Source organism: Chiloscyllium plagiosum, chromosome 25 (genome assembly GCF_004010195.1).
Source record: "Chiloscyllium plagiosum isolate BGI_BamShark_2017 chromosome 25, ASM401019v2, whole genome shotgun sequence".
Taxonomy (NCBI): Eukaryota; Metazoa; Chordata; class Chondrichthyes; order Orectolobiformes; family Hemiscylliidae; genus Chiloscyllium; species Chiloscyllium plagiosum.
The window spans coordinates 12,708,441-12,729,033 of record NC_057734.1 but is presented as its reverse complement, the minus strand read 5'-3'; the positions used below and the strand labels follow the sequence as shown (position 1 = coordinate 12,729,033).

The following is a 20,593-nucleotide window of genomic DNA, read 5'->3' as shown; positions in this document are numbered from 1 at the left end:
TTTGGAAAGGAGGAGAATATAAGTGAATTGCTATTTGTTTAGGTGAACTGGTCTAGAAAGATATTTGCAGTTTAATTATTGCCCTAAGTATAGTACAGACATTTTAGCACCAAGGTGGTCTATCAAGGGCAGATTAGTCAGTTGATCACAGATTAGAGAGAGATAAGACAGAGGCAAAAAAATGGGGAAACCAGTTCTGTTAAGGATTTTAAAGCGGACAGTGCGTTTTGAGAAAAGCTTTTGAACAGTGCTACTGTGCTTTGCTCTCTCTCTCTCTTTTTGATTTTCATTGGTTGTGGACTTGTTGGTTTTCTGTTAAGAAAATAACCCTCTGCAAGAAGTGGTTTCTCTTCCTCCTGTAGACGTTCACCCCAATCTCCTTCTTAACATGGCATATCAAAGGCTCTGAGACAAAGCAGTAACTGCTGTTACAATTATTTCCAAAGTAGCTGTTGAGGAAGATTTTCCTCTGCAGATTATACATCATAATATCATAGGAACTGAAATAACTCCACAGAGGCTGGTAGCCTGTCACCAAGTCACCTTTTACTTACACATGGAGAGTCCTTGACACTGATCCAGCTCCTTCAGAGCCAGCTCTCAGACTGAACAGAAACTCGGTCTCTCCTGTTTTTTTTTCCATTACCCCCACACTACCGCCCAACTGCGGTAGTGTTTATTTTTCCCCTCGCACCCATGTTGTGTGTGTGCAGGTGTGAGACACAGTGAAAGACACAAGGTGCACGAATCTTTATTCAATTTCCACCACCAGGAAGAAACACCCAAGTGGCCAGTGACAAGCAGCGCCCTTCACATCAAAGGGCAATGCTGCATGATCAAACAGTGAAGGGGAGGGCAGGGATTAAATCAAAATAGAATTGGACGGGTAAATAATACACTCCACTCCCTGTGGCGTCCACCTCTCCATGAATAACTCAAGGGTGTTGGTGGACACCACGTGCTTCTTCTCCAGAGACACCCGGGCTCTAACATAACCGCGGAAGAGGGGTAGCAGTCGACCCACTCCTGTTTTCTGTCAGGCAGGCCTCCCTGACTGGATCAGATTAACAGTCCCAATCAAGGAACTCAGTGTATGAAGTAGACCTAGTTGACCTCATTACAATCACTGCAGAAACATTCTAATCTTGTTTCAGTTTTATGAAAGACTGACACATCGTAATAGGGTGGAAGTAGCTAATTAGAGTCATAGAGATGTAAGTTCCAATGCAAAAAATAAAGATTAACAGCCCCAATCAAGGAACTCAGTGTATGAAGTAGACCTAGCTGACCTCATTACAATCACTGCAGAAACATTCTAATCTTGTTTCAGTTTTATGAAAGACTGACACATCGTAATAGGGTGGAAGTAGCTAATTAGAGTCATAGAGATGTAACAGACCCTTCGGTCCAACTCATCCATGCCGACCAGATATCCCAACCCAATCTAGTCCCACCTGCCAGCACCCGGCCCATATCCCTCCAAACCCTTCCTATTCATATGCCCATCAAAATACCTCTTAAATGTTGCAATTGTACTAGCCTCCACCACTAGCTCTGGCAGCTCATTCCATGCATGTAGGTACGCACTCCGCTGTCCAGCAATACATGAATTCAAACTGCAAAGGCAGTAACTGTGCAGGTTCACTGCTCTGTCAGTTTCCTTCTCTCTCTCCTGCACTGACCTCACCATGTGCTTCCTTCTTCTCCCTTTTAAAACTGCTGTTGTTTTGACTTTTTTTTTAAAAAGTTCCAAAAAAATGCAACAGCATATAAAACAGTAATTGCTGCTCCTGGAATTCGAGGAAATCGCCTCCAGCACCTGAAATACCTCAAAAAAAAGGAGCAGCTGTTACAGCCAGAAACTTTCCCCGTCCTCCATCTTAGATTATCCAGAATCCTGCTTTAAAAAAGCAATGAGTCAGCAATTAAATATTTTGCGATATTTATGTTAATTGATTTTAATTTGGTTGAAACCTTAACGGACAAGCCTTTTTGATGTTATTTGTAAAATGGGACAATCTACATATAATCATAGGTCAGAATTTTCATGGACTTGCTCCCTACAGCTTGGGTTAGTTTGTAATTTGCAAGATTGGGTGGGAAAGTTCCATTTTGGGATCCGCTGATGGAGGCTGAGGGGTGACCTTTGTAGAGGCATTTAAACTCATAAGGGACATAGATAGGGTGAATAGACAGTCTTTTTTTTCCTGTGGGGAGGAGGTATCTAAGATTAGAGGGTATAACTAGAGGGTAAATCTTTCTCCATGACCCTTGATATAATTAGGGTCATAGGGAAAGATTTAAAAAGGATTTGAGAGGAGGGTAACATTTTCATGCAGAGAGTGATGCATGTATAGAATGAGCTGCTAGAGGAAGTGATGGAATTTGGTACAATTATAACATTTAAAATGATTTGTATATGAATAGGAAGGGTTTAGAGGGATAAGGTCCAAATGCTAGAAAATGGGACCAGATTTTATTGAGAATATCTGGTCTGCGTGAACGACCTGGACCAAAAGGTCTGATGCTGTGCTGTATGATTCCATGACTCTAACTGCAGCTCTTACTATCATGCACTGGCAAACATCTGACATCAGACACTTAAATCTGAGACATTTATAACAATCTGTACAGAAAAGATGGTAACCTGTTACATGCTGTAAGTGATTGCAGCATTGGACTGTACAATTAAAGGACATTCCATTTTAAACCTCCTGAGGTTCCAGTATTCTCTGCCCAATAATTATATTCCTATAGTAATTAGCGAACATTTGTGACTGACTAAAAGACTCAACGGGGCTCTTTCAAATGAGCTTATCTGATCTCTTGCTTAAGGAATGCTTCAAAGTACAAGAGCAATAAATGTGTCAAGGAGGTTCTTTAAACCCATATAATGAACTAATCATTTAAATACTGAAAATAATTTTCTCTTTTCATTTGTAAGTAAAAAGTACTTCCTGACAGATCCAAACCCTCAAGCACATTACATTTTCCCATAAAATCTATTTTTACCTAACATATTACTGCTTGGTCCATGTAATTTTGAGTGAAAATTAAGTTTATTGCAAAAAAATGCACATTTAATAGTAACTTAGAAAATATTCAAAGGTGCTTCGTGGAGGTACATTCAGATGAACATTATTGTCAATGTGATGACAGATGTCCACATATTTGGTCTTGAAGCAGAATTTAAATAGGACCTTAAAAACAATAAACTGATTTATACAGGAAAATCAAGAATGTGAGCCTTTAGCCTCCTCTGCCATTGGATATGGGAAACATGGATGAGAGAAGCACCAGTCAGAGGAATGAAAAGTTTGTCAGGGGATTATATAAGTTTACACAGGTTGGAAAGGATAGGCCCCCTGTGAAGGTATTAAAGAAATGTATGAAAATGTTACATATAAGTTACTGTGAGATCAAGAGCCATTATAGGCCAGTAACGCCAGGAGCAACTTTTCAGCAGAATTTGTTGCAGAGTAGGATAAAGGGAACAAAGCTTTTGATTAACTGCCACTTACAGAAATAGAGAATGAGTAGCCATAAAAGTTTGGGAGTTGACAAATCTGGATTACAAAGTTAAAAATCACACAACACCAGGTTATAGTCCAACAGGTTTAATTGGAAGCACTAGCTTTCGGAGCGTCGCTCCTTCATCACCAAGCCGAATCTGACAAAGACATCAAAGTGTAACACAAGTTAATGCAGACAGTGTTACTGAGGTGTAAGTAGGAAGTCCTTGCGATGGAAAGGGTGCTTGATTGGAAGTTCAGTTAGACATTAAACAGGATGTTAAGACTGCAAACAGTCTGGATTGACCCAAGGCAGCAGTTTGGGACAGGGATGGAATTCAGAATATCAAATATCCTCTGAAATTCCATGAGATCATGACTGAACCTCAATAACTTTGCTGCCTTTTCACCATATCCTCGATTCCTTTAATGATTACAAATCTAACCATCTCAGCTATGAATATCCTTCAAGTTCCAATCTTGGGAAAGAAGTTCACAGATTCACTATCCTCAGAAGAAATTTGTCCTCATTTCTGTTCTAACTAGTGAACCCTTACTCTGAGATTATGTCCTCAACTTCTACACTCACCAAAAAGTAGAAACAACATCTCCATTTCTATGTTGTCAAGTCAATCTTGTACAAAACATTAAGGTCAGCTCTCATTCTTTTAAACCCCAACGAATATAGACCCAACTTACTCAAACTCTCCTCATATGAATATCCCTCAATAACTACAAATAAACCAAGTGAACATTCTCTGTACTGCCTCCAATGTCAGTATAGTATATGGTGACCAAAGCTTCTCACAATATTCCAGGTTTAGGCCAAATAGTGCCTTATAGAGTTTTAGAATGACTCCATTCCCTGTAAAATAAAGGCCACAAAAGGCCGACGTTCATTTGCTCTCCTGATTAACTGTTGAATGTGTATGCTAGTTCTTTTGTGATTTATGCACAAGGACCTCCAAATCTCTCTGTGCTATAAACAGTCTTTCTCCACATAAATAAGTTAAATCCACTATTATTTCTACCAATACACAACCTCACATTCTCCCACATTATATTCTATTCGTCAAGATTTGCCCATTCACTTAATCAAAGTATACCTTGCTGCAGACTGTGCCATCCTCACCACTTGCCTTTCCATATATTTTTATGTTATCTGAAAACTTGTCTATATTTCTTTCACTTCCTTCATCCAAGATACTAACATACAATTGTAAATAAATACAGCCCTGTGGCACTCCACTAGTAACAAGTTGCTTTCCTGAAAAAGGTTTTAAAACTTTCCCAACCTTCTGGCTTGCCACTAATCTTTGGTCATAGGAATAGATGTAGACCATTCAACCCATTGAGCCTGTTCCATCATTTAATGAGATCATGGCTGATCTATGGTCTGACTCCATTTACCTGCTTTTGGCCCACATCCCGTTGTCATGTTGCACCTTATTTTGTTTCAATTTGATGTGGTCCTTAACTTAGTTCACAATGGTCGGCTTATCCGCTTCAAAAGACTTTTTCTTTCTCACTGGGATATATCTTTGATGTGAGCCACGAACTATTTTCTGAAATGTCTCCCATTGTTCCTGAACACCGTCTTTGCTGCCAAACCACATGCCCAGTCCATTTAGAGCCATAGCGATGTACAGCACACTTCAGTCCAAACCGTTCATGCCGACCAGATATCCCAACCAATCTAGTCCCACCTGCCAGCACCCAGCCCATATCCTTCCAAACCCTTCCTATTCATATACCCATCCAGATGCCTTTTAAATGTTACAATCGTACTGGCCTGAATAGGAAAGGTTTGGAGGAATATGGTTGGGGTGCTGGCAGGTGGGACTAGATTGGTTGGGATATCTGGTCGGCATGGACAAGTTGGACCGAAAGGTCTGTTTCCGTGCTGAACATCTCCATGACTCTATGGTCAGCATGACGAGTTGGACCAAAGGATCTATTTCCATCCTGTATACCTCATAGATCAGCCCATGATCTCATTATATGGCAGAACAGGCTCATCGGGCTGAATGGCCTACACCTATTTCTATGACCAAAGATTAGTGGCAAGCCAGAAGGTTGGGAAAGTTTTAAAATCTTTTTCAGGAAGGCAACTTGTTGCTAGTGGAGTGCCACATGGCTGTATTTATTTACAATATGCATGTTAATATCTTGGATGAAGCAAGTGAATGAAATATAGATAGGTTTCAGATAACAAAAATATATGGAAAGGGAAGTGGTGAGGATGGCACAGTCTGCAGCAGGGTATACTCTGATTAAATGAATAAGCAAATCTTGACAAATAGAATATAATGTGGGAGAATGAGGTTGTATGTTTTGGCAGAAATAATAGAGAATTTAAGTATTATTTATGTGGAGAAATTAATCTCGTCTCATTTGCTAGCATTTGGCCCATATCCCTTTAAACCCTTCCTATTCAATATACCCATCCAGATGCCTTTTAAGTGTTGTAATTGTACCAGCCTCTACCACTTCTTCTGGCAGCTCATTTCATATACGTACCACCCTTGGTGTGAAAAAGTTGCAGTTTAGGTCCCTATTAAATCTTTCCCCTCTCACCTTAAATCTGTGCCCTCCAGTTTTGGAGTCCCCTACTGTGGGAAAAAATACCTTGTCTATTTACCATGTCCATGCCCCTCATAATTTTATAAATCTTGACAAAGATCACCCCTCAGCATCCAACGCTCCAAGGAGAATAGCCCCAGTCTATTCAGCCTTTCCTTAGATCTCAAATCCTCCAAACCTGGCAACATCCTTGTTTTCCGAACCCTATCAAGTTTCACAACAACCTTCCTCAAGCAAGGAGACCAGAATTGTATGCAGTATTCCTATAGTGGCCTAACCAAAGTCCTGTACAGCCGCAACACGAACTCCCAACTCCTATATTCAATGCACTGACCAATATAAGCAAGCATACCAAACGTGTTCTTCGTTATCTTCTTTACGTGTGACTCCACTTTCAATCAACTATGAACTTGCACTTCAAGGTCTCTTTGTTCAGCAACATTCTCCTGGACCTTACCTTTAAGTATTTAAGTCCTGCCCTGGTCTGCCTTTCCAAAATGCAGCACCTTGCATTTATCTAAATTAAACTCCATCTGCCACTCCTCAGCCCATTGGCCCATCTGATCAAGATCCTGTTGAACTCTGAGGTAACCGTCTTCGCTGTCGACTACACGTCCTATGTTCACAGCCAAATCATTTTTATATAAATGATGAAAAGGAGTGGACCCAGTACTGATCCTTGTGGCACACCGCTAGTCACAGTTTTCCAGTCTGAAAAGCAATCCTCCACCACCACCCTCTGTCTCCTACCTTCCAGCCAGTTCTGTATCCAAGTAGTTAGTTCTTCCTTTATTCCATGTGATCTAACCTTACCAGCCAGTCTACTATGAGGAACCTTGTTGAATGCCTTACTGAAGTCCATACAGATCACTTCAGCTAGATTGGCACTCATTGCTTTCTAATTACCTTATTGATGTTTAGTACATTTGCTTCCAACACAGGTTTCTCTCTTTGAAACTGGATGCTAAGTTCTAATAATATGGTCAGTTTTCTACAGGATCTTTACTCTGCCTCATTATATACTACCAGCTCCAAAATAACCCGATTCCTGGTTGGATCCACAACATACTGTTCAAGGAAACTATCCCAATACTGTCTGTTTGGGTGCCAATAGACTATTTTCTTTTTGTAAAGTCAAATATCACCAAAAATTATAGTTCCCATATGTAGAGTTTACAATGAGTACCAAAGTGATGGTTTCAGTTTTACCAGTGTTCAACTGAAATAAATTAGGTATCAGATTATCAGTACAACAATAACTGATTGGAGAGGCTCAGAGAGAGAGAGATATGGTCAGCATGAAAAATTGCCTTATTCCTGTGAATGATTTTGCTAAGGGGCAACATTTGGATGAGAAAGAGGGATGCAAAAAGATCCTTGGAAGACATTCACAGTAACAGTATGGAGCAGGAAGAGAAACCATCATAAAAACTGCTATGGCAGCAATAACCAAGGCAGTACAATCCCATTGAGCTAGGCAATGAAGAAAAGAAATTGCCAATTGCCAATTCTATCTCTGCTTGACATCCACTTTCTAATCTTTGGGATAAAGATTGAGACAGTGTATTGACATTTTTTCTCCAAGCACAATAAAGAGTTTTAGTTCAGTGTCTGACCTGCTGTCCACAGTGATTAATGGACCAAAAACCAAAAGTGTTTTAACCTAACACTGAAGCAGATAGATCATGTAGTGTCTTTTATATTCTATCCAATTAGCAGGGTTTATTTGAACAGGAATTTCCAGTTTGGAATGCCAATATGGGCAAATGGAACGTTAATATTTCCAAGAATCAGACGAAATGTTATGACTAGTTTTGACAATTAAACATGACTATGGAATTAAGTATGAAACCAAGGCATCATTAACTGAATAAAGCTAAAATATTACAGGTGCTGGAAATCTGAAACAAACAAAGAGACCATGAAATAAACACCATGCATCTGCTACCATTGTCCTTCTAGATGGAAGTGATTGTGGGTTTGGAAGTTGCTGTCTAAGCACCTTCAGTCAGTTTTGGCTGCTCATCTTGCAGCTGGTACACAATGTCAGTGGTGGAGGTCATGATTTGGAGATACCGGTGTAGGGCTGGGGTGTACAAAGTTAAAAATTACACAACACCAGGTTATAGTCCAACAGATTGGCTTTCAATTAAACCTGTTGGACTATAACCTGGTGTTGTGTGATTTTTAACTCAGTGGTGGAGGAGGTGGATACTTGTGGATGTCATACCAACTGAGTTGCTTTGTCTTGGATGGTGTCAAGCTTCTGGAGTATTGTTGGAGCTGCACCCATCCAGGCAAGAGGGAAGTATTCCATCACACTCCTGACTTGTGCCTTGTACAGGGTGAACAGGTTTGGGAAGTCACTTGCTGTTTATGCTGTTTGGCATACAAATAGTCCTTCTTCATAATTTCACCAGGTTGATACCTCATTTTTAAGCATGTCTAGTACTGCCCCTAACATACCCTCCTGCATGCTTCATTGAACAGAGTTAATCCCCTGGCTGATGGTATTGGTTGAGTGGGGGATATGCCAGGTCATGAGGTTCCAGATTGCACTGGAGTACGATTCTGCTGATGGCCCACAGTGCCACATGAATATTCATAAATTATAGATCTGTTCGAAGCCTGTTCCATTTTGTAGGGTGATAGTGCCATATAAAACAATAGTGATATTATCAAAAGAAAGACAGAACTTTATCTTCAGAGGGACTGCGTTTACTTACACTGTCGAGAACAGATGCATTTGAAGCTGGTAAATTGGTGAATACATTTTTTCCTCCCTAAGTACATCTCCCACCTGTCTCCTTCAGTGGTCCCCAGCTTTTCAGATAACAGTCTTCAGCCAATTCAATTCACTCCACGTACTATCAAATGGTTGCAGATACTACGTATTGCAAAGGCCATGGGTCCTGACAATATTCTGGCAATGGTACTGAAGACTTGTGCTCTAGAACTTGCCATTCCAAGCTGTTCCAGTGCAGTTACAACACTGACTTGGGAATGACAACTGACAAGTAACATTCACATCACACAAATGCCAGGCAATGACCATCACCAATAAGAAACTCTCACCAGCCCCCCTTGACATTCAAATGGTGTTACAATCACTATCAACATCCCACATTGACCAAAACCTCAACTGGACTCACCACATAAACACAGTGGCTACAACAGCAGGTCAGAGGATACTGCAGCAAGTAAGTCACCTCCTGACTCTCCAAAGCCTGTCCACCATCTACAAGGCACAAGTCAGGAGTGTGATGGAATACTCCCCACTTGCCTAGACAGATATAGCTCCAACAAAAAGAAGAAACTTGACACCATCCAGGACAAAGCAGCCCATTTGATTAGTACCACATTCACAAAGTATCCACTCTCTCCACCACTGGCACTCAGTAGCAGTGTGCACGGCAGAAATTCACCCAAGATTGCGGATTTTGAGAAGATATGTAGGTCAGGTTGTAAGCTTGCTCACTGAGCTGAAAGGTTTGTTTGCAAACGTTTTGTCACCATGCTAGGTAACATCATCAGTGAACCTCTGGTGATGTGCTGTTGTTATGTCCCGCTTTCTGTGTGTGTCTTGGTCTCATAAGGTGGGTGATATCACATTGGAACGAACAGTTAATGGAGAATTTCAGACCAGCATCTACAGGAGAGCAACACACACAGAGCAGATACTTAACTACAGAAGCAATCATTCCAACATCCACAAATGGAGCTGCATCAGGACATTTAAGTGGGCCACAACACACTGCAGCACCCAGCAGAAGTAAAATACCTATACAACGTATTCAAGAAGAACGGGTAGCCAATAAACACAATCCACCGATTCCTATACAACACACCCATCTTAAGAGACCAAGACACATAAATTGAAAGCGAGACATAACACCAGTGCTTTACTGGAGGCTCACTAATGATGTTGCCTAGCATGGTGATGAAATGTCTGAAAACAAACCTTCTAGCTCAGCGAGCAAACTTACAACCTGATTCACCCAAGATCCTCAGACAACATATTCCAAACCCACAACCACTTCCACCTAGAAGGACAAGGACAGGAGATACATAGGAACAATGTCAGCTGCAAATTCACCTCCAAGCTACTCATGATCCTGATATGGAAATATATCACCGTACTTCAATGTTGCTTGGATAAAATGCTGAATTTCCTTCCCTAATGGCATTGTGGGTCAACCTACAGCAGATAGACTGCAGCAATTCAAGCTCACCACCACCTTCTCAAGGTCAACTAGGGACAGGCAATAAATGCCGGCCAACCAATGACACTCATGCCCCATTAGAGAATAAAAAATAATTAGGGAGAAACTCAGCAGATTTGACATAGTCTGATTCGAGTTCAATATGTCTCTTCTTGAGAACTAAAAGGTAATGGAAATTCTTTTTGTGTGTACTTTGGATGGAGGCAGAAGCCCAGAACAAGACCTAGTGCAACAACTGTTGGTGGAACAACAGAGAGAATGAGAGAGTTGCAAAATAGATCTAAATTAACTAAAATAAGATGAGTGATGTGCTTTGAAATTCTCAGCAGTGCCACTTTGCATAATGGCGCAGAAGCTAAAGGTAAAAATACAGTCATCATAGTCCCATCAGACCACAAAACTGCTCTCTGATTAGCAGGGGACTGGTGATTGTTTAAACGAAGGTCACCATGTCTCAGGTGAGGGGCAAAGTTAAGAAGTAGAATGCTTCATGGTAACCCCAGCCAGCATGAGAACTGATCCTCCTCTGTTGGTGTTTCTCTATATTGCACACAAGCAGGACCAAACATTCACTATTAGAAAAAATTGTACATGTGCAGTAAAGGCTGAGATAGGTAGATTCTTGATCAGTAAGGAAATCAAGCATAATGGGAAAAGGTCAAGAAAATGGACACGTGGAATATTGAATCAGCCATGACCGTATTGATTGGTGAAGCAGGTTCAAGGGGCTGAATAGCCTATTCCTTGTTCCTATTTCTTACGGTTTTATGGCTGTTGAACTGATTAGATTAGATTAGATTACTTACAGTGTGGAAACAGGCCCTTCGGCCCAACAAGTCCACACCGACCCGCCGAAGCGCAACCCACCCATTCCCCTACATTTACCCCTTTACCTAACACTACAGGCAATTTAGCATGGCCAATTCACCTGACATGCACATCTTTGTGACTGTGGGAGGAAACCGGAGCACCCGGAGGAAACCCACGCAGACACGGGGAGAACGTGCAAACTCCACACAGTCAGTCGCCTGAGTCGGGAATTGAACCCGGGTCTCTGGCACTGTGAGGCAGCAGTGCTAACCACTGTGCCACCCTGCCTGCCTGGAAACATTTGCATGTTAGCACGAATTTTAAAATCATATTCTTGGATTATTTTTAAGACTTGTATACCATTTATCTCAGTCTTAGATTCTATTGTATTAAATAAATTTTAAGAGGCTAGTTACTTCGTGGGTGAGCTTATGGCAAAATCAAAGACCCATACCGTTGCTGAAACCTTAATCACGCCTACCTGTAAATGTGTGATGTGGGGAACTAATGTTGCAAAAAGAATCAACAAAATTCCACTCTCTGAAAATCGTTTCAACAACAAATCGTATTGAGGTGGTGCTGCAGGACAAGTTAGCTACCAGTGGTAAGTTTGCTTTGCAGATTGACAAGTTCACTGATATAAGTAGACACTGCCATTAGCTGGCCAATAGTTCAGAACATTGATGGGAACTCCATTCAGGATAATGTTTTTATTCTGTAATGAGCTACCAAGTCATGCAACTGGTAAAGAAATATTTCAGATAACAGGCACCCACTTGAGGGAAAAACTAACTAACCTGGGCTACAAGCTGAAGCATTTGCACTGATGGAGCAGCTTCTATGACAGGGAAAATCAAAGGATTTGACAGTAAAGTAAAAGAGGAAAATATTGACATCCAGATCATCCACTGCATCCTCCATACTGAAACTCTTGCAACCAAAACAATGCAACAATAGAGTTAGCTGCAGTGTTACAGCACACATGAAAACTATGAATTACATAAAATCATGGTCATCAAACTCATATTTACTCATTATTGTATGTGCAGAAATGGAGGCCAAGCAGTGTTTACTTTTACACATCAAGGTGCAATGGTTATTGTGGGGGAAGATTCTCCCCGGTGTTCAAGAACTCCAAGGAGAAAAGGACATGCACTTCATTAATGCATGAACTGTCTTGTAAAGAGTTACTATCTGATGATTATGGTGTGCAAATCTGGCATATCTTACAGACATTTTTAGCCATCTGAATGAACTGACTTCTAAAAGGCTGGGGCAAAATGAGACAATCCTGGCCATGGCAGATAAACTCCAAGGTTCTAGATCGAAGATGTTGTGAAACTTGAAAGGGTTCAGAAATGATTTACAAGGATGTTGCCAGGGTTGAAGGACTTGAGCTATAGGGAGAGGCTGAACAGGCTAGGGCTGTTTTCCCTGGAGTGGAGGCTGAGGGGTGACCTTATAGAGGTTTACAAAGTTATGAGGGGTATGGATAGGTAAATGGCCAATGTTTTTTCCCTGGGGTCTGGGAGTCCAGAACTAGAGGGCATAGGTTTAGGGTGAGAGGGGAAAGATACGAAAGAGACCTATGGGGCAACTTTTTCACACAGAGGGTGGTACGTGTATGGAATGAACTGCCAGACGAAGTGGTGGAGGCTGGTACAATTGCAACATTTAAGAGGCATTTGAATGGGTATATGAATAGGAAGGTTTTGGAGGGGTATGAGCCAGGTGCTGGCAGGTGGGACTAGATTGGGTTGGGATATCTGGTCTGTGTGGACAGTTTGGACCGAAGCTGTACATCTCTATGACTCTAAATCTGAGCCTTTGGCAGAGACAGTAGCAATGGGTTGATGTTTCTACAAGCATCATCAGCGGCAGATGCAGCTGTCAAGATACACAGCCTCACATTTAAATATCTCAAAGTACTGTAATAAAAGTTCGAATTCTACTTCCACTCAAACATGAAAGACTATGACTGAATACATGATCTATCTAATTCAGTGTCTTCTGATTCATTTCAAAATTTAATGTTAAAAACAAAGTGGAATTATACAGATCTATGGGTGGATCGCATAATTAAACTTAAGTTGAGAGAGATGTCTTTGTGTGTGCTTTGGCTTATTGTAATATATGTGATGATCTCTGATCATATTATTGCTATACTACTGCCACTTGCAACAACATACCTGCGATCCAGCATTTTCAATACTAGCATACATGAAAAACTACAGGAGGGTATGCTTGTCAGTGCAGTGTTTGCTTCGACTGATAGGGGATCGGGAAATGGGAATGACAACTAAATTGTTTCTTATTAGAGGTTTCATCAAGGGGATGTCATGCCTGACCAATCTATTAGAATTATTTGGGGAGGTAATGAGCAAATTTGACAAAAAGGAGCCGGTGGATGTGCTTCCTTTAGAACTTATATGAGGAGGAATTTCTTCTGCCAGAGGCTGGAAAATCTGTGGCAATCATTGCTCAAAAGTTCAAGTCATTGAATGCATTTCAGACAGAGATAGATGGTTCTTTAATAGTATGGGTATCAAAAGTTACGTGGAGAAGGCAGCTGAATGAGGTGGAGAAACATAGGTTATGTAGTACTCAGTGCCTCCAACTGTTTCTTGATGTCACATTAAGTGAATTGAACTGGCTGAAGACCCTCAGTGATGCTGGGAATGTCTGGAATGAACCAAGATGGATCACCCACTTGGCACTTCTGGCCAAAGATGGTTGCAAATGCTTCAGCTTATCTCATGCTAACGTTCCTATTCTGGACTTGCTGCCATGTTCCAATGAAGCACAATTCAAGTTTGCATATCAACACCTCATTTTCTGCTTAGACACTTTACAGCCGCATGATTTCAATACTAAATTCAAATGTCTTTTAAAGACTAATTGTATTGTGCTTGTAATCCATTTCTCTCATCCTCTCCCCACCTTATATCCCTAGCTGAAAGTGTCTTGTCTTGCTTTTGCCTGGTTTAATTTGATCTTAGTATAAATAACTTATTCCCACACTTCCACACCTCAATTTACATCTCTTTTCTTCTTCTTTGTCATTAACCCCAACATTGTATGATCTAAAGAAGGAATTGGATAAAACACTTCGGATTAAAAGGCATCAAAAGATAGGACGATAAAGCAGGAACAGTCTATTGAGTTGGATAATCAGTCATGATCAGGATGAACGGTAGAGAAGGTTTGAAGGGCTGAATGGTCTACTCTAGCTTCTATTTTCTGTGTTAGCAACTCTTTTGTCTTTTGCACTGGCCCTCTGCCTCTGTCAAAAGTTGAAAAAATAACATTTCCAATAATTTTCAATTCTGAAGAGTCGTCATACTGGACTTAACAAGTTAACTGTTTCTCCTTCAACAGATAAGTGCCAGGTATGCTGATCTTCTCCAGCATTCTGTGTCTGTTTCATAACAAACTTAAGTTACACAGCATTCATCAATAAGGGTTACTTCAGAGACAGAATATTAATTGAGCAATACACTTGTTATAAAACACTCCCTGAAAAATAGTCATGACAGGGTACAGTGTGTGCAACTATTGATCATTGACACTGAACTCATGATGCAGTCAATGGCCCATTCATTTCGAAAATTATATACAGGCACAGAATGTTAAAAACATTCAAGCACATCAACCTACACAGCATTTTCACTGCAACCCTTAAAGTGGAAAGGTAGCCTGAGAATAAAGTGAACACAAGTAGATTTCTCAAAGGCAGACATATAACTAATAACTTGCAAATATTTTTATGATATTGCACTATTAGGCAATCCCTTGCCAGTTATCTCCTGGCTGATCAAAGGTTTGAGAGCCAAACAAATTACCAATGCTGCAATATTATTGGTGGAGGCATACAGAACTAACACTGCAGGCTAATGCCACCAGCACCACCAGTCTAGTCCTGCTGAGTACATTGTGTATTTGTTGTGTTTTTTAAAACTTTAGATTCTAGCTTTCACAACATTTGCTTTTGCACAGGATATTATCCCCTTTATTCCCCAATGCAAATAATTAAGGAGCCAAATACAATCAAATTGAGGTCAAAAATTGTATAAAAGAGTCTTATCTATTTGATAAAAAAGTTCATATCTAAACCTCTTCTCCAGCTTTTCACTATGTTACAAAATGTGAATCAGGCAAAGAAGTTGTTACAATAATTGCTAAAGCAACAGTGCACCCATTAAAAGGATGGAACAATGTCACTATTCATGCCTCAAATAACTAAAACACATGGAATATTTTGCAGCTATTCCTAATGCATCATAAACTCAATTACAAAGTGCAGGCACAAAGTCCACTCACTTAAACTTAAAACCAAACCAAATATGTAAACTATTTTAGCAAACATTGCAACAGGCTTGATTTATCTTTTAACTATAGTGGAAGAATGCATAAGTGGCTTATATAATTTGTTCTTAATCTGGCTGCTTAGATTTGTTTAAAATAAGATTTAATCTCCATTTGATTTAATGGCTCCCAGAATAAACACTTAATTACAAGACTCTGCACTACAAATAACTGACATTTATTTTATCCTGTAGTTTACAAATTGTATACAGTGTATTGGCTATTTGACTTAAATATTTTTTCAACTTAGGTTACCTACATGGAATTTCAAATGTCCTATGGGAGGCCATATTGCGAAACCTAATAAATGTATCCAAAAATATTGGCTATAAAAGTCAGTTTCATTCATTGTGCAATTGCAAACCACAACAAATGAGATTTGAGTAATGCTCTGTGATGTGATTTTGTGAATAGAGAGAGGTATTCATGCTCGAGTTTGAGATTACTTTCTTTTTTCATAACACAAATGCTATGTTTTTCTAACAACATTGGAATAGGAACTGTAAAGATAGAAATGTCTCAGGATGATTATTTCAAGGTAATTGGGAGTTTTTTTTCCTCTTTCTGATGCAATGAAATCAGGGAGATTGTGCAATGTGATAATTAACAAAGAACCAAAAAGCCATCAGGAATCAAAAATAAGAATCAATTAGGAAAAAAGGAATTTCACCTGTCACAATGTACTGAGATACCTCACTCAACAAAAATATTTTCATCCATAACAGGAAGATGTTGATGTAACAAAGCATGCCTCCTAGACTTTCTAGCCCTTCTAAATACCCCAATACCTAATTATTACAAAATGTTTTACTCGATGCACAATAGGTTCTCTAAATTCTGGATATAGAACACAAGCAAGGAATAGCAAATTCACATGTGGACGACCTACAAAGAGCCAGGTAGCACAAGAAAAACGTGAAAATTATATAAAATATGGTCATGATCCTACATTGCTGCAGTGAGTACAGCACATGTCTTGATTATAGGCTTGTATGGCAGGTTAGATGGACATTATACTGAATAGTTTATAACTTAAACATTTCTAACAGTCTGCTTACACAACTTGTTCATGACAAATTGATCATTTTTAAGCAACAGTTTACCAAACCATCGAGCCCAAATAACCTGCTGGGACATTAGTGTGATTCTCCATAGCACACGGAAACATGATCTCTGAAGGGATATTCCTCAGAGTCAACAATGAATCACACTTATCTGAAGTAAGCCACAGAAAAGGAAGTTGTTGCTCTTCCTAGCTTGTGCACCTAATATGCGCACAGAATGAAGAAAGTGCCCATAAGTGACTACAAGGCAGTTATAAAAATTCAGATATTGTCATAATTGCCATCAGCAACAAGGACACATTCCAACGGTGAAATGATTTTGAGTATGTGAAGGGTTTCTTTTGTTTAAAAAAAATTCACGGACTGCATAAAAATAATGAGACATATTTTTAACTACTGATGTATAATAGGTGACCATCAGGTTGTTCTTGATGCCATCTATCTGCTGTAACTGTGAGGTCTAATTTTAATATGCCAAAGATTATCCAATGCAGCTTGCCAAATTGCAAAAGCAAGAACCACAGAATGATGGTGGAATGTGAATAAAAATTTATTTGAGCATAAACAGAGGTGGTGTTGCTGGACATCTTAAAATGCATAAAGGTGGATAACTCCCTAGGATCTGACGAGGTGTACACTAGAACCATTTTGGAAGCTAGTGAAGTGATTATTGGGCCCCTTGCTGAGACATTGTATCAATAGCCATTGATGAGTTGCCTGAAGACTGGAGATTGGCTAACTATTTAAGGAAAAGCCAGGGAACTATAAACCGGTGAGCCTGACATCAGTAGTGGGCAAGTTGTTGGCAAGAATCCGGAGAGACAGGATTTACATGTATTTAGATAAGCAAGGTCTGATTAGGAATAGTCAATATGGCTTTGTGCACGGAAAATCATGTCTCACTAACTTGATTGAATTTTCTGAAGAAGTAACGAAGAGTATTGATGAGGGCAGAATGGTTGACATGATCTATGTGGACTTCAGTAAGGCATTCCACAAGGTTCTGAATGGTAGACTGGTTAGCAACGTTAGATCATGGAATACAGGAAGACCTACACAACTAGTTCAAAGGTAGAAAACAGAGGGTGGTGTTGATGCAGGGTTGCTTTTCAGTCTGAAGGCCTATTACCAGAAGGTGTGTCACAAGGATCTGTGCTGGGTACATTGTTTTTTGTTATTTATACAAATGATTTGGATGTGAACATAGGAGATTTGTTTAATAAGTTTGCAGATGACACCAAAATTTGAGGTGTAATGGACAGCAAAGAAGGTTACCTCAGAGTTCAATGGCATCTTGATCAGATGGGTTCAAATGGGCCAAGGAGTGGCAGATGGAGTTTAATTTAAGGTGATGCATTTTGGAAAGGCAAATCAGGACAGGACTTATACACTTAATGATTAGGTCCTGGGGAATGTTGCTAAACAAAGAGACCTTGGAGTACAGGTTCATAATTTCTTGAAAGTGGAGTCCTGGGTCGACAGGATAGTTTGGTATGTTTGCCTTTATTGGTCAGGGCATTAAGTACAGGACTTGGAAGGTCATGTTGCAGTTGTACAGGACATTGGTTAGCCATTGTTGGAATATTGCATGCAATTTTAGCTTCCCTGCTGCAGGAAGGATGTTAGAGTCATAGAGATGTACAGCATGGAAACAGACCCTTCGGTCCAACCTGTCCACACAGACCAGATATCCCAACTCAATCTAGTCCCACCTGCCAGCACCCGGTCCATATCCCTCCAAACCTTTCCTATTCATATACCCATCCAAATGCCTCTTACATGTTGCAATTGTACCAGCCTCCACCACTTCCTCTGGCAGCTCATTCCATACACATACTACCCTCTGCATGAAAAAGTTGTCCCTTAGGTCTCTTTTATATCTTCCCCCTCTCACACTAAACTTATGCCCTCTAATTCTGTACTCCCCGATCCCAGTGAAGAGACTTTGTCTATTTATCCTATCCATGCCCCTCATAATTTTGTGAATCCCTATAAAGTCACCCCTCAGCCTCCGATGCTCCAGGGAAAACAGCCCCAGCCTGTTCAGCCTCTCCCTATAGCTCAAATCCTCCAACCCTGGCAATATCCTTGTAAATCTTGTTTGAACCCTTTCAAGTTTCACAACATCTTTCTGATAGGAAGGAGATCAGAACTGCATGCAATATTCCAACAGTGGCCTAACCAATGTCGTGTACAGCTGCAGCATGACCTCCCAACTCCTGTACTCAATACTCTGACCAATAAAGTTGTGAAACTTGAAAGGGTTCAGAAAAGATTTACAAGGATGTTACCCAGTTTTGAGGGTTTCAGCTATTGGGAGAGGCTGAAAAGGCTGGGGCTATTTTCTTCGGAGCGTCAGAGGTTTATAAAATCATGAGGGGTGTGGATAAGGGAAATAGCCAACATTTTTTTTTCCCCCCATAGTAGGGGAGTCCAAACCTAGGGGGCATAGGTTTAAGGTGAGAGGGAAAAAATGTAAAAGGGGCCTGAGGGTGCACAGGGTGGTGTGTGTATAGAATGAGCTGCCAAGGGAAGTGACCGAGGTTAGTACAATTAAACATTTAAAAGGAAGCTGGATGAGGATATGAATAGGAAGAGGTTAGAGGGATATGGGCCAAATGAGACTAGATTAATTTAGGATATCTGATTGGCATGGATAAATTGGACTGAAGGGTATGTTTCCATTCTACACAGCTCTATGACTCTATGATTATAAATGGCTACCTACAATCCTATTGAGGATTCTTACACAATGTTCAATAGCAAATTAAAAGGGCAGAACAGCAATAACAGGTGATATACCTTACTTGTGTATGTCTTAAAACTGCAAACAGAATGTAATGTCCATTATACAATATTTGAATATTTCAATTTGCTTCTAACCTGAAGCAGGTGTGTATTCACATGAACCTCCATTGGACCCTATCCAAGAGACTAGCAGCTTGAGGATCAGTGTCATGAAGGTGGTAAGTGGTTCATAATCATTTTTCACAGAATGTATGCCAGGTAGATGATGGCAGTTAGAACTGATCTTGCTGTTTCAGAGAGTAACTCAGGATGTATAACAAAAATCAGTCAACTCTTGTATTGATGATACCCACATCAAATTAAATGCCCACCAGAATCACTCCAAATTTATTGAAAATTTAACAGGATAAGATTTATATTATCTAAAATTTATATGGTACAACTTACACCAATTCCATTGCAACCCTAAATCTGGCAATGAAAATATTTATTCCAAAAGAAGCACCAATGTCTATCACATTACTACAACTGATACTATACAGTAATAGAACTAGCTATTTACCAGGCTTCTAAATTCTCCATAATACAACAAAATCTCGTCGATAAACCTAATAATCCTGCTAAGAAATCAGCCTTGATAAAACATTTGAAAAAACATAAAAACAAAGGAATTCAAATCAAACAAAGCACACTGCCGCCGTTTATAGGAAGATTAGCATCATATATTGCGATGAATATAGATCCAGAGCAATTGTGCGTGCGTTTTGATAATCTTAAACTTCCTAATAGACCTCAATCTATTTGTCGTGTTTTCCTTCCTCAGTACCAACTTTAACACCATTATTGCTAAACAAAAACCGCGGGCACAATCCTAATAACAATAAATAATATTGTGAAAATAAAGATATAAAGGAAAGTAACCTCCCTCTGATTGCGCACAAGTTTGATTCTAATTTAACACTTTTCAAAACAACACTTGCAATATAAAATATTTCTGTTTCGGGTATAACGATCATGCCCGCATGCGGCCTGGTACATTCCCAGATTCCTAGCTAGTCCAATCGGCCCGAGGAAGCCATTAGCCCAGAAGATGCTGGCAACCATAGCGGACTCACCGAGACACTGGGACTGGAGGAGGCGCTCGGGGTAGGAGAGCGTTGCACCGTAACCAAGGCCATCAGGAAAGGCGAGCAAAGGTAGTTCCCCGGCAGGTGAAATGCTGGAGGCTGAGGCCCGGGGAGGCGGGGCTGACTGATTACCCGGACCGTTAGAAACGTTAGTGCGGCTC

At 40.2% G+C, this 20,593-nt stretch overlaps 1 protein-coding gene across 4 annotated transcripts in view; it reads right to left on the bottom strand.

Annotated features, from left to right (window-relative positions):
* Window positions 1-20,531, bottom strand: part of LOC122562571 (protein phosphatase Slingshot homolog 1-like) — a 119,995-nt gene extending 99,464 nt beyond the window's left edge. For 3 of the 4 annotated variants that reach the window (XM_043715522.1, XM_043715524.1, XM_043715523.1), the window contains exon 1: window positions 20,421-20,531. In XM_043715522.1, the coding sequence (XP_043571457.1) occupies window positions 20,421-20,483 (63 nt within the window). In that variant the 5' untranslated portion in view covers window positions 20,484-20,531. The remainder of the gene's footprint in view (window positions 1-20,420) is intronic. The other variant, XM_043715525.1, reaches the window with a different exon arrangement.
* Between the last annotated feature and the right edge of the window lie 62 nt (window positions 20,532-20,593).